Source organism: Solanum dulcamara, chromosome 7, assembly GCF_947179165.1.
Source record: "Solanum dulcamara chromosome 7, daSolDulc1.2, whole genome shotgun sequence".
Taxonomy (NCBI): Eukaryota; Viridiplantae; Streptophyta; class Magnoliopsida; order Solanales; family Solanaceae; genus Solanum; species Solanum dulcamara.
The window spans coordinates 5,886,014-5,901,558 of NC_077243.1; the positions used below are offsets into that span (position 1 = coordinate 5,886,014).

General features: G+C 33.9%; 2 protein-coding genes across 2 annotated transcripts; one reads left to right on the forward strand and one right to left on the reverse strand.

Moving 5' to 3' along the window:
• Positions 1 to 72: 72 nt before the first annotated feature.
• On the reverse strand, positions 73 to 6,118 carry LOC129896026 (signal recognition particle subunit SRP54 1). Its single transcript, XM_055971844.1, has 9 exons — positions 5,779 to 6,118; positions 4,736 to 4,835; positions 4,406 to 4,559; positions 3,270 to 3,420; positions 3,058 to 3,206; positions 2,090 to 2,190; positions 1,840 to 1,997; positions 666 to 780; positions 73 to 564 (listed from the first exon to the last, which is right to left on the reverse strand). The coding sequence occupies exons 1-9, from the start codon at positions 6,007 to 6,009 to the stop codon at positions 233 to 235; spliced, it is 1,491 nt and encodes a 496-aa protein (XP_055827819.1). The 5' UTR covers positions 6,010 to 6,118; the 3' UTR covers positions 73 to 232.
• Positions 6,119 to 14,370: 8,252 nt separating this feature from the next.
• On the forward strand, positions 14,371 to 15,092 carry LOC129893944 (uncharacterized; the record flags this gene model as incomplete). The annotated part of the gene is made up of 2 exons (XM_055969392.1): positions 14,371 to 14,646; positions 14,791 to 15,092. Coding segments are annotated over 2 exons (471 nt in total), but the record flags the coding sequence as incomplete, so codon positions are not given.
• Positions 15,093 to 15,545: the final 453 nt, after the last annotated feature.

Consider the following 15,545-nt stretch of genomic DNA (forward strand, 5'->3'; position numbering starts at 1 on the left):
AAATGACATCCACCATACTGATAATTTACAAGCAGAGCATGAAAAGACAATGTCATACAAGCAGAGCAGAAGTGGAACATCAAAATCATACAACGTTTCATTCTGAATCAACTAAATTTACCAAATGCATCTGATTCCAAATTTGAAAGATAGGGACTGACAAAGATTTGGTTATATGCTATTTCCACCATGGATCGATAATGTAAAACGTACTTCAATTGTGATTACATTATTACTCTCCACCACCACCACCAAACATACCCATCATGTCCTTGGCGGAACCCATTTGCTTCATTAAGTTCTGCAAACCACCCATTCCCCCTATCTGCTTCAACATCTGAGGGGGAAGGACTTTGCTCATGTTTTGTGCATTCATGTTTCTGGATAGGGAGCTCATATCTCCCTTCTTTGGAATCTTAAGACCCTTCATCTTGCTGAATATTTTAGCAAGTCGTTTGTATTCTTCCAACATCTCCATCACCTCATGCACTAGGCGGCCAGATCCCCTAGCTATACGCATGATCCGAGACTCAGTCAAAATCTTTGGGTTGGTACTGTCCAATTCTGCAATTATGTTATTAATTTCAAATCAAAAGGTTACACGATATTCTAGATACGGTGTACAAATAGCTTAAACTGAACTCCATAAAATGTAGCTCACTTGCCTTCATCAGTCATGGAGTCCATCATTGTCATATACCGTTTAAATTTTGCTTGACTTTCCTTTTCACGACCTTGTGGCATCATCTCTGCACTAAATCCAGGAAGCATTGAGAAAACCTATACAAAACAAAAAGAACATCAAGATTTGATATACATAGATTTATTAAAACGAAAACGCATTAAGATGCTTGAAATATTTCCACTAGTAGCATCAAATCTAAAATTAGCAAGTCGCTACAAGCTACCTAATGTAGGATCCGTATTTAATTTGAGTGCTCAGAGAACTCATTCCAAGTGAAATAATTGTTCACTCAGAGAACTTTTCACCTCTTTTTTTTCAAGTGAAATTCATGTCCAAACACAATCAACTTCTTCCAAATACATGTCTTCCACTTCCACTTCAAATACTCTTTTATTCCAACATCAACCAATTATTGTCCAAATACAATTTCAACTTTCAAATACTTTTTTCAATGTCTACTTCAAAAACTCCTTTTCTTTTCTCCAACCAAATATTGTCCAAACCCCTGAGTGTTTTCAAACTATCTTCAGTAGATTTCAAAAAAATTTGAACACTAGTATCATTTGCAATCATTGCAGTTTTAGCAATGGATAGCAATATAGGAAATTAAAATGTTTATTATGAAAAATTTAACGCAAAACAATAGAGTTGCCTACTAACAAGTTTAAATTCTTGGAAGGATTTAAAATCTACCAATCCAAATAAAGCCTAAATGAAACAGGAGGCTCCAAATGATCTTCAACAACTTGCTCAAGTTCCTAGATCAGTATCTTTAGATTTCTAAGAGGAAAGCGCTAAGAAGGGGTGTGGGGAGCAGTCGGGAAAGGAGGGACCCGACTGTTCGCCCATAAAGTTCAAAAACCAGTAAAGTAAAAAAAACATCAAGAAATGTTGGGACCTCAATGAAGAAAATGGGGGCTGAAATCAAAATTTTAGAAATTAGAAACCTGATATGACTGACTGGTTTTTGTACCAACTTGGATTTTCATGTTGGTTTTGCCACACAATTGTTTGATTCAGAAAACCAAAACCTATTAGTTCTGGGTCTAGTCATCAATGATTTAACATTCGGAAAAAGTCTGCCAAATTCCAAAAGGAGAAGGAGAAAGAGAGGGAGAAGCCTTGGGGAGATCAGATTAATTTGAGTGGCAAACCTGTCCAAGGGGACCCATTTTAAGCATGTTCTGAAACTGCTCATACATGATCCTCAAGGTAAAATGTCCTTCTGATAGCTTCTGAAGAAGCTCAGGCTGTTGATCCATTGGGACCACATCCTGTATCTTGTTCACCAATCCAGACAAGTCACCCATGCCTAGAGATAATTCAGCAGAACAGTGTCAATGGCAGGGGAAATAGGAACATAGGTCCAAGCAAAGTTGACAATATCAACAGAAGAATGCAAACCTAAAAGACGGCTGACAAATGGTTTAACATCAAAAACTTCAAACTCATCCATATGTTCACCAGTTCCAATAAATATGAGTGGACTTTTAGTTGCAGCAACTCTGCAGATGGAAGAGCAAAAGAACAAATAAATCTTTTTGAATCCAAAGAAACGGACAATTAATATTAACCAGAATGTTCGGAGAAAACTTGATCCAGCTTATATTTTGTGAAAATCAATAACAAAATACTTGTGAAGTCTCCAAGGGAATGCCCTAGTGGCCGTGATAAATTAACAACCTGTAGATCCCAAGTCTTTATCCCAGTTACAACACGAGATGGAGCTAATTTGCTCTAGCCTTTGCGAGCAAGAATAACTTGGCAACAAGTGCCCGCAAGACCACAACTTGGCGCGAACGCCACCAATATGAAAAATCCTTGTAAACAAAAGACAGATATATCTGCTATAAAGGCAGTAAAAGTTTTTGATCTTTTTGAAGCCAAGAGGCAATAGAAGCTGCAATTTTACTGCCTTTTGAACCATAAAGCAACTTTAAAATTTCAAGAGTTCCAAGAAAAATGATATAATCATACCAATGTCAATCAAATTGTAGTGTTGAAATTCCAAAACTTATGCAGTAGTTCAAGATATACCATCATAATTTTGCATCAACTGTTCAACATCAATTTCCAAATCTCGTTGGATAGAGAATAAGAATTTTCTGCAGGAATATCTTAATGGTTTGCTATGTGACAGAAAAAGGTAACCAACAAGATTTTCTCGTAGCCTGAAAAAGCAAACTAACAGGCTGTATCACCAAAAAAAAGAAAAAAGAAACAACAGCAGCAGCAACTTCGAGCTACCATGGGAAGAATTTCATATGCTAAAAGCTGATAACATGAGACATATGTTCTGTAGTTAATTAAGAGTACCCAAAACGATAAGAAGAAATTTCTTAAAGGCTACAGCCAAACCATTAAAAACTTACGCACTTAGGGCACCACCTCCTTTTGCATGTCCATCCATCTTAGTAACAATCACAGCTCCAACCGCAACACTATGTCGAAAAGCTTGAGCTTGATCAAAAGCCGCTTGTCCAATACTACTATCCATAACAAATATCACGAGATCCGGTTTCTGCGAAAAACAATAAGATGAGCATCTAATGAAAGGGAAAATATAGAGCATAGTAGAACATACCGTTGCTTCAGAAACTTGTCGCATTTCTTCAAAAAGAGCTGCTTCTTGTTTGTGGCGCCCACTGGTATCCACAATTATTAGATCACAATTTTCCTTCTTAAATGTTTCTACACCGTCCACAGCTATTTTCATTGGGTCTGATTCTGTATAGCTGTTGCAGAAACACTCATTCAATTAAAACAAAATGGCCTGAAGTGTTAATTAGAACAGTGATACACTTTAAAATGACCTGATTGCTAATTACAGGTTCAATCCTACTCAGAAAGACACACAACAACAGTAAATTCCATCCAAAACAGGTAAACCGTATAATCCATTAACCTAACAGCAACAAGAATAGTTTTTTTCCTCCTTTTCCTGTTTGGATGAAAATTTGGCTTTAAAGGATTTTAAAGAAAAAAGTTGAGAAAGCTTGATGCAAATAGTAGACAATCTTCTGCCAAATTAGGAGAGGCAATTCGATAACCAGAATGTCAACAGTTAATTATGTACTATACCTTTTTTGTTCCTTTCCACGGTTCCACCATTCAAAGTACTATATCATTAGCTCAAGAAGCACACTAAACGCAGTTGGTTACTGTATGATATTTTGATCACTTTACATATAAAATTGCTAAAAGTTTAGATATAAAATATTTTATAGAGTTCTTTCAAGGACATGAACAGGGATCTAGAAATGAGAGATGGTGGACTAAGAAGTAGGATGATGAAGTGTGGCTGAGAAATTAATTAAGAGAGACTGAGGTAACTATAGGGAGATGAAGTTAGTTACTCTAACAGATTGGGCTTTATTAATAGTGCAGATGATGACTTTCGGGCAGCTGTCAGCTAATTAACTTTAATCTTGTGACATTTCTTAGCAAAGTACCATTCACTTTTCTCATGCAACCAGGCAATGTTTCTCAGATTTCATTCTCCACTTTCCTTATCTAAATGCACTTCAAATTTGTCAATGCTTATGGACCTATGACATTGTCTATTGATTGAATTAAGCAAACAAAAATGATGAGTTTCGGCTTCTTCTTTCAGGAAGAAGAACAGAAGAACATTAATCATCATTAGATAGTAGAATGAGCATCAAGCATCTAAATGTGTGGAGATAACAATAGCAATAATAGATTCAGAAGAGGACATGCCTTCCATAAAAAGGAATTTTAGCTTTTGTTGCATTCTGCTTCAATTGATCGAAAGCACCAGCTCTGAAGGTATCTGCGCAGACAAGAGCCGGCTTCCAACCCCTTTTCTGGTGGTGGTAAGCATATTTTGTACACGTTGTAGTTTTTCCAGACCCTGTGTGAAATTACAAAAGACATAAGGATACCATCTTGTAATTGAAGAGGAAAAGCTCTTGGTGTGCATTATAATAATTGCACCAAATAATGCTAACTGTTCATATAGTTAATGCTAGCTCACATATTTACGTGTTACAGAACATACACCTAAAGTAGAAAAATAAATTAACACACCTTGCAAACCAACAAACATTACAACACTAGGTTTCCCTTTTTTCAGTGTAAATGAAGGCTTCCCAGGGTCCAATATCTTGCAGAGCTCATTATACACAGCCTACACAAATGAAAGAAACTATCTTAAGCCAATAAAAGAAGGTGGTGAGGGAAACATAAGTATAAAAATATTAAGAAATAAGAAAAATCAAAAAGGCCCAATGGAACACAAAAAGAAAACCAGTTGAGCATAATGAGGAAGAAAAAATGAAAAGAGATATCATGACAGACGACCTATAATTTCATTTGCTTTCTTTCGTTGTTTTTTTTAAAAAAATAAGTACGAGTGTTATTTCTTTGTTCACTAGAAACAAAATGTATACTGATCGACACCAAGGAAGAACAAAGTTAAGATACATTTTAGGATAGAAAAGCGAGAAGAGTACTTTAGGAGAGAAGATACTACTTCAATTAGTAAAAATAAAAAGGGTAGATCTTTGATCACACTTTTCTGTACCACAAAAAGATTTGTCTGAGGCAAATAAATTTTGGAACAGGCATTGGCATTGCAAGATCTTCTAAAACTAACCAGCAACACATGCATTCTTAATCCTTTTGTAAGCACAATACAATATCAGGAATAAGGTTTCCAAGGGCTTAATTCCCAGCTTGTAATGAACTACAACAACATACCCACTGCGGCACTGCCAGCTTGTAATGAACATGTTACAAAATTTCAGGTAAATCAAGTCTGATGCCATAAGCTAATACAAAGTGGAGGCTTGTTTACCAGTCTCAGGACTTAAGATACTTATTTGATGTGGTAAAAAGCTGCCTCTATCGTTCATTAAATTTACTAGCAAATGAAAGAAAATCGGCAGTTTCCCTCCAACCTGCATAGAAATTGATATAGTTGCCTAGAAGATTCAGCCTATTTTTTACCCATTCCTCCTCTACGACAATTTCTCAGCAGCTCATCTAAGACAATTTTTACATGAATATCAACTTCAGGCCAGAGAGAAAACATAAGAATGTCAAACTTTTGGCGAAAGGAATATATAAACCTGTTGAATAATCCTACGCTTGTTGTGTCCAGCGGCAAGATCCTCGAGATTAACAATCTTCTTGATATTTGTTGACATATCGCGGACTAGCTTAAATTGAACATCGGCCTGGAGAAGAGCACGGGTGATCTCATTGAGGCACTCGTTGAGGACCTTCTCATCGATGATTGTAGCATTGCTCATCTGCTGGAGAGCACGCGAGATGCTCCCCCCTAATTGTGCTAACACCATCTTGACGGAGATCGAGAAGAAGATCGATTAACGAAATCAACAGGATTTTGAAGGAACTTAGAAGTTTGTGAATGCGCCTACAGATTGGGGAAGGAAACTTTGTTCAGTGATTTGTCTTATAAGGAGCCCGTTTGGACGGGGCTTAAAAAAAAATATATTTTTCTTCAATTTTTTAAAAGTTATTTTTATAAATACTTAGTTGAGTGTTTAATAAAAGTGTTTATATTAAAAATAAGTGGTTTGAATTTTAGGATTAAAATAAAAAGGGTGATTTGATAAAAGTAATTTTTATGCTCAAACAAAATAGTTTTAAGCATTTAGAAAAAAGTTAGCAATTCTAACTTTTTATTTTTAACTGAATTTAAGAATTTTATGACTTAAAATTAATATTAAATAAATAAATCTAAAAATTAAAAAAAATATATAAATTAATTTGACTAACTTAAAGCTCATGGCTTGAGGATAATTTCTGGAGAAGAGAAGATGAACGCAAGTCTTTGCTGGTAGAGTCGGGTCTCTAACTTCAACCCTATCCTCTCGTTTTTTCAGTAGGCCGAATTAAAAAGGAAAAGAACAAAATGCTCATAAATTTAAATAATATAATAAATGTTTAATCATGATTTTTATCAAAATCAGCAATATTTTTTTTTACCTGAAATAGCAAAAAAAATATATTTTTTTTTTCTCTCCCCATCTTTTCTTATAAAAATGACTCTTCCGTTTTTTCTCTATCTTTTTCTCCTTCTTCTTTTTTTTTTCCGTTTTTCCTCCCTTTTTTCTGTTCATTTTTTCCTCTCTTTCTTCCTCCTTCTCCTTCTTCTCTTCGTTTTCCCCATATTTCCTCCTTTTTTTCTGATCATTTTTTCTCTTTCTCTTTCTTCTTCTTTTAAAAATAATATTTAATTATTTTAATTTTAAATTAAATATTATAAAATAATGTTTTAATTAATTCTTACATGAAATAATTTATATATATATATATAATGCATTTTTAACATAATAAAATAAATAAATATAAACGATATGCACAATACATTTTGAATTCAATAAATTATAAATATTATAGACATGCTGCAATGCACGTGGTGAATATATAATTAAAATATTTTTAATACAAATGTATTATAAATATTATGTGTGAATTTCAAATATTTTAGTACTATTCAAATTAAGTTACACTGTTAGAAATATATTATATTTATTGAAATAATAACATTTGAATTCATAACAATGTATAATATTGAATTCTAATTGTAATACATTCTGAATTCAATATATTATACATATTATAGAGATGTTTCAATGCACGTGGTGAATATATAACTAAAATATTTTTATACAATAATATATTACGTTAATAAGAGAAAAAATAAAAAAATAATTATAATAGATTTTAAATTCAATATATTATAGGCATGTTTCAATGCACGTGGTGAATATATAACTAAAATATTTATAATACAATTATATTTTAGCACCATTAATAAAAGAAAAAATAAACAATAATTATAATACATTTTGAAATCAATTTATAATACATATTATAGGCATCTTTCAATAAATATGGTGAATATATATAATTAAAATATTTCTAATACAAAATATATTATAAGTATTTGTTACATTCTGTATTTTTGCATTTTGGATTATTCGTAAGTTAACGATTATAAATTCAAGGACTTTTAATTTTGAATTTTAAAAGGACATGATTTGTTGTAGATGTCAAGTTATATGAATAATTTATGTGTAGTAAAATACATCTCAAGAAGGACCCTTAAGCCAAATCAAAATAGAAGCCATCAAATATGTTTTTTTTTAAAGTCACGTTTCGGGTAAGCTGACTTCGGGAGGCCATAACCTCCTTATAATTTGAGAATTTGGGAAAACTCTCAACATGAAAGTTGTAGATAATTGAAATATCTTTCCAACCATAGGTCGTGGGACGAAATGTGATATCGGAGTAATAAGATATAGACGTTTTAAGTCTGACAGGCCAAACTAAATAGTGAATTCGGCCCAACCCAATTCTAATTCGGGTCAGGCCCAATGGCCACGAAATTAAATCTGATTTTTTGTAACTATTCCTTCATACTTTAGACCAACATAATTCTGAAAATTTCCAGAGAGAGAGAGAGGAGAAGTTCTTGAGAGAAAAACCAAATCCGACCAAAATTCGAGTCCCAAAATCCGAAGTTCATGAAGAGAAAATTGTTGTACGTCGCGCTGGCTTCAATTTGAGCTAGAAATCAGCCAATAAGGAGAAGATTTTATGTGGTGCTGCAAATTTAAGGTAATATTAAAGTCTCCTTTTCATTGTTAACAAGTTTAGTTAGAGTTTTAACGGATTAGAACGGAGAAAATAGTGTTATAAACTAGTTTGGTGATTTGTTGAGAGTTATGGGTTAAAGGGTTGTTTTAGATAGATTAAATAGATGGAATTATCTTAGTGATGATGTATAATAATGGTTGATATTGTTTTGATGTTGTTGATGAGTTGTGTTCTTGAATTTGGAGGAAAAAGGTGTATGAAGATTGTGAATGTTCAAACCCGTTTTTGGAATTGAGTAGCTGGTAGTAATTCTGGAATATCTCATTGTGTAGACTTTCGATTTTAGATATTAAACATGTTTTGGAAAGATAATACACGTACCTACAACCCTTATGTTTATGTCTTAGTCTATATCTGCTGTTATTATATTGAAAACTGAGGATGAATCATAAGACAAATTCTGTCCAGATTCTGGAATGAAAAATCCTCCATGTATAGCTGTTCGTATTTTGATGATATCTCTTTGTAGAAAATGATTTTTGAGTTGATTTCTTTTGCATTGGAAACTTAAGACAGAGATCTAAATGGTAATAAAGTCCAGTTTTGCCTTTTCATTTTCAAAATTTAGATACAACGTGAGGTACTTGACATTCCGAATTTACTGCTTTAGTAACATGAGTTGGGTGGAAACATTCTAGGCTTATTGTCAATAATAAATCTTACTTTGTGTCAATATTTTGGATTGTTGATGTTTCTTGATGATTATATGGCTGGTTTGAAAGTGGGAAAAGTGAGCGGTATAGGGGAGGTGCTGTCCAATTTTTTTTAGAAATAACCTACTAACGATAGACTACGTTTTATTCTTGTCTATAGCTTAACCATAGTGCTTAATGTTTTAATATAGGTTGAGATAATATTGGACAACATATACGTATAAACGCTAAAGGTATGTAAAGTTAACATTTTCTTTGTCACGACCTAACCCCGTGACTAGTGTCCGAATTGGACCCTCATATACACACCTATTATCTATAGTCAATCGGCAATTAAACATGATATAAGATTTATATGGGTAGCACGTCGTCTCAAACTGTTACTTATATATATACCAAAATCACTTATTTCTTGGGGAGTCTTAATTGTCAAAAATAAGATAACATAATATGTAAGCCGATAAGGCTTCCATTCTGAATGTAAACGTCCAAAAACATAAGTCATACTAGTACACCGGACAACATCTATATACAACCCACTCATATGTCTACAGACCTCTAAGAGGATTATCAATAGCATATGACGGGATAGGGCCCCGTCGTACCCCTAAATACACAAATATATACATTATAAGGATTAGTACCCAAAGTTCGGGCTCCGAGACAATGGAGCACTTCAAACCCGTTGAGTAGAATCCTAAGTTGGCGGCTCTCCAAAATGAGTATTTGTACCTGCAGGCATGAAATGCAGCCCCCCGAACAAAAGGGGGTCAGTACGAACTATGTACTGATTATATAAAGCATAAAATACCGTAAAAGAGATCACATCTGAAATAAAGATTCAGGAGTCAAGTATCATAATCAATAAATCACTGTACCCGTGTCTTATAAAATGAAGACATATATATCATCATCATATATCGTACCTGGCCCGTTAGGGAACTCGGTGTCACAATTATATCAATATATCGTCATATGTATATATATACCATACCCGGCCCTCTAGCAAGGGACTCGGTGAATAGAGTAGTGTACATTGATACCGTACCCAGCCCATTATGGGACTCGGTGCCATAATCATATCGTCATATCATCATAATATCATATTATCATATTACGTACCCGGCCCTCTAGTAAGGGACTCGGTGAATAATATAGTGGAATCCATACATGATAACATACCCGGCCTATCGTAGGACTCGGTGAATAATACCATAACAATATGCACGAATAAGGTATCATTAGCAACCTTGTGAAATTTGATCATTATCGGAAACTTAATAGAATAAGCAAAACAGTCCATCATTTGAAAACCAAGACAATAGTCATTATAAATCACACTAATTATGAATTATACTAAAATATGAATTATACCACAACATGAGTTATACCAACTAGGATGGCTGGAATCATACACATGAGTCAAGACATAACAATATAAATTTTGAAAATCAAGAACGGTAGCCATCCGAGTATATCTACGAATAAGAGTTTCTTTGGAATTTAAGCATACGTCATTCGTTCGTTTCATATGGATCATGACAAAAGAAGAAAATGTTAACTTTACATACCTTTAGCGTTTATACGTATATGTTGTCCAATATTGTCTCAACCTATATTAAAACGTTAAGCACTATGATTAAGCTATGAACAAGAATAAAACGTAGTCTATCGTTAGTAAGTTATTTCTAAAAAAAATTGGACAGCACCTCCCCTATACCGCTGACTTTTCCAACTTTCAAACCAGCCATATAATCATCAACCAACATCAACAATCCAAAATATTGACACAAAATAAGATTTATTATTCATGTTACCAAAGTAGTAAATTCGGAAAGTCAAGTACCTCACGTTGTATCTAAATTTTGAAATTGAAAACGGCAAAACTGGACTTTATAACCTTCATGAAACATTTAGATCTCTGTCGTAAGTTTCCAATGCAAAAGCAATCAACACAAAATTCATTTTATACAAAGAGATATCATCAAAATACGAACAGCTATACATGAAGGAATTTTCAATCCAGAATCTGGACAGAATTTGTCTTATGATTCATGCTCAGTTTTCGACATAATAACAGCAGATATAGACTAAGACATAAACATAAGAGTTGTAGGTACGTGTATTATCTTTCCAAAACATGTTTAATATCTAAAATTGAAGGTCTAAACAATGAGATATTCCAGAATTACTACCAGCTACTCAATTCCAAAAACGGGTTTGAACATTCACAATCTTCATACACCTTTTTCCTCCAAATTCAAGAACAACAACTCATCAACAACATCAAAACAATATCAACCATTATTATACATCATCACTAAGATAATTCCATCTTTTCAATCTACCTAAAACAACCCTTTAACCCATAACTCTCAACAAATCACCAAACTAGTTTATAACACTATTTTCTCCGTTCTAATCCGTTAAAACTCTAACTAAACTTGTTAACAATGAAAAGGAGACTTTAATATTACCTTAAATTTGCAGTACCACATAAAATCTTCTCCTTATTGGCTAATTTTTATCTCAAATTGAAGCCAACGCGATGTACAACAATTTTCTCTTCATGAGCTTCGGATTTCGGGACTTGAATTTTGGTCGGATTTGGGATTTCTCTCACGAACTCCCTTTCTCTCTCTCTCTGTAAATTTCCAGAATTATGGTGGTCTAAAGTATGAAGGAATAGTTATAAAAAATCAGATTTAATTTCGTGGCCATTGGGCCTGACCCGAATTAGAATTGGGTTGGGCCGAATTCACTATTTAGTTTGGCCTGTCAGACTTAAAACGTCTATATCTTATTACTCCGATATCACATTTCGTCCCACAACCTATGGTTGGAAAGATATTTCAATTATCTACAACTTTCATGTTGAGAGTTTTCCCAAATTCTCAAATTATAAAGAGATTATGTCCTCCCGAAGTCAGCTTACCCGAAACGTGACTTTAAGAAAAACATATTTGATGGCTTCTATTTTGATTTGGCTTAAGGGTCCTTCTTGAGATGTATTTTACTACACATAAATTATTCATATAACTTGGCATCTACAACAAATCATGTCCTTTTAAAATTCAAAATTAAAAGTCCTTGAATTTATAATCGTTAGCTTACGAATAATCCAAAATGCAAAAATACGGAATGTAACATTCTTCTTTTGGCATGATCCATATGAAACGAACGAATGACGTATGCTTAAATTCCAAAGAAACTCTTATTCGTAGATATACTCGGATGGCTACCGTTCTTGATTTTCAAAATTTATATTGTTATGTCTTGACTCATGTATATGATTCCAGCCATCCTAGTTGGTATAACTCATGTTGTGGTATAATTCATATTTTAGTATAATCCATAATTAGTGTGATTTATAATGACTATTGTCTTGGTTTTCAAATGATGGACTGTTTTGCTTATTCTATTAAGTTTCCGATAATGATCAAATTTCACAAGGTTGCTAATGATACCTTATTCGTGCATATTGTTATGGTATTATTCACCGAGTCCTACGATAGGCCGGGTATGTTATCATGTATAGATTCCACTACATTATTCACCGAGTCCCTTACTAGAGGGCCGGGTACGTGATATGATAATATGATATTATGATGATATGACGATATGATTATGGCACCGAGTCCCATAATGGGCCGGGTACGGTATCAGTGTACACTACTCTATTCACCGAGTTCCTTGCTAAAGGGCCGGGTATGGTATATATATACATATAACGATATATTGATATAATTGTGACACCGAGTTCCCTAACGGGCCGGGTATGATATATGATGATGATATGCATGTATTCATTTCATAAGACACAGGTACAGTGATTAGCTCCTGAATCTTTATTGCAGATGTGATCTTCTTTACGGTATTTTATGCTTTATATACTCGGTACATAGTTCGTACTGACCCCCTTTCTTCGGGGGGCTGCATTTCATGCCTGCAGGTACAGATACTCATTTCGGAGAGTCGCCAGCTTAGGATTCTACTCAACGAGTTTGAAGTGCTCCATTGTCTCGGAGCCCAAACTTTGGGTACTAATCCTTATAATGTATATATTTGTGTATTTAGGGGTACGACGGGGCCCTGTCCCGTCATATGCTATTGTTAATTCTCTTAGAGGTCTGTAGACATATGAGTGGGTTGTATATAGATGTTGTCTGGTGTACTAGTATGGCTTATGTTTTTGGACATTTACATTCGGAGTGAAAGCCTTGTCGACTTACGTATTATTTTATCTTATTTTTGACAATTAAGACTCCCCAAAAAATAGCTGATTTTGGTATATATATAAGTGACCTTTTGAGACAACGTGCTACCCATATAAATTCTATATCGTGTTTAATTGTCGATTGACAATAGATAATATGTGTGTATACGAGTGTCCAATTCGGACACTAGTCACGGCCTACGGGGCTAGGTCGTGACAGTATTATATGTGAATTTCAAACATTTCGGTACTATTTAAATTAGTTTTAAACTAGGATAATTAATTATTATTATTTTTAAAGGGAGAAAGAGAAAAATAGATAGAAAAAAAAGAAGAAGAAACACGCGAAAAGGGGGGGGGGAGATTCAATAGAGTAATAAATATACATCTCGAGGTGGATTATGGTACAGTGATGGAATCACTTTACCTTTAAATAGAAGTCTTGAGTTCGAGCAATGGGTATGAAGTATTCTATTAGGAGCGTCACTTCCAAATGAGTCTGGTAAAAGATTAAATCATTTAACTGTTTCCTATAATGAAGGATATAAATACAACACTACCTACTAACTTCAACTATTATTTGTGTTATTCACAATCTTATATCTAAGATCATATTTTTGGTAATGTACAATTGCATCATGATATGTCTAATCACTCCTTATTAATATTTCTTTACCTATCACTATCTCTTTTGAAACCATCCGTAGTCATTTTCTCATTAAGTTATTCGTGCATCTCCCTCCTCTTCATATGTCTGAATCGTCTCATCAAACTATGAAGTATGTATAATTTAATTAGGTAAATAAAATAATTCATCAAAAAATAAATTAAGAAGTTCCTTTGTACTCCTATGACCTATCAGATACAATTATATATATTTTTAAATAAAATAATAAGGACATTATATTGCTTACATAATATAGTGATATTACTAGTACTTGATGTTTTTTATTAGAAAATTATGATACCGTAAGAATTCTGAATTGAAAATCTGTTGAAGATAAACGAATATTTATTTTCTTCTTGGCTCTTATATTTCATAAATTTTACTGGTACTAAATTTCAGTTTGTCATTATTCATTTTAATTTATTTATTGAGAGGTAAGGTAAAAGAGAAAAAGAAGAAAGCCAACTCTTTTGGCCATTGGATGAGGAAGAAATAAAAATCTGTGGCTCTTGTGTGGCAAACTGACCCGTCTTCTTCTGAGGACAAGGAAGCTACCGCAATGAGAGCAAACGCTACCAAATTTCCGGCGATCTGCTCAACATCGGTTTCGTCTCTTCAGCCGCCGTCTGCTGCCGGAGTTGGCTTCCTCGTTCTAAAATCTGTCCGATTGACTTCCTCCTTTAAGACGACCATGATTGCCCGAGCTTCCGACCCCAAAACTGACCAAGCAAATCCCAGCACTGATGAACCTGGCCTTCCTTTCCTACCGCAGGTTACTCCCCCAGTCCTTCCCCTTAACTCCCATTCCACTTCATTATATACATGGAAGATTATACATTTATACTCGTTCGCTCTCTTAATCTATAAGAATCGATCGATCGATCGATCGCTTGTTGAAATTTTGTGACAATTGCAGGAGGATTCCAACTTTTTGGTGAAACTGGGAGTGGGTTCAGTGGCGGGAGGAGCAGCGATTAAGTACGGAAGTGTCATTTTCCCAGAGATAACAACACCAAACATTTCATTAGCTCTATTTATGATATCAGCTCCGATGACAGTTGCGGTGGTGCTCTTATTTTTACAAAGCCGTGCAGATTCAAATTCTGCGTGAACAAGCTCTGTAGAAAAATCTTCTTTTTGCTCTACAATTTGTACCAATTGATTTATATATACTCTTCAAAATCATCATAAATGAAGTTGCTGAGATATTATTTTGTTCATGCTTTATTCAAGGTGGATTATTCGACATCAATCCAATTTGTATTTCTGCACTTGCAAGTTTGTTGATGCACTGGAGATAAATGTTGTTCATGGATTCCGTAGCTCGTTTAGTTACTTTCTTTGCAATTAAATATTTATACATGTTTAATGAATCTTCAAAACAATTATATGATCTAAGAAAAAGATATTGGGTTAGTTCAAACTACATACTACTCTACTTCCGCGCCTAGTGGTGGTGACCTGTAGGGCTGTCTCAATAAACTTGAGTTATAAAGTTAAACTTTATAGAGATGTGTTATTGTTTTAGTTGTCATATATAAATTGAATAAGTATAACATATTCAGTATAATTTACAAATAAGGTCGGGAGAAGTAGAATATACACCAACATTATGAAGTAAGAATGTAAACAGTGTAAATTTTCAATAAAAAATATATAATATAAAGTTAG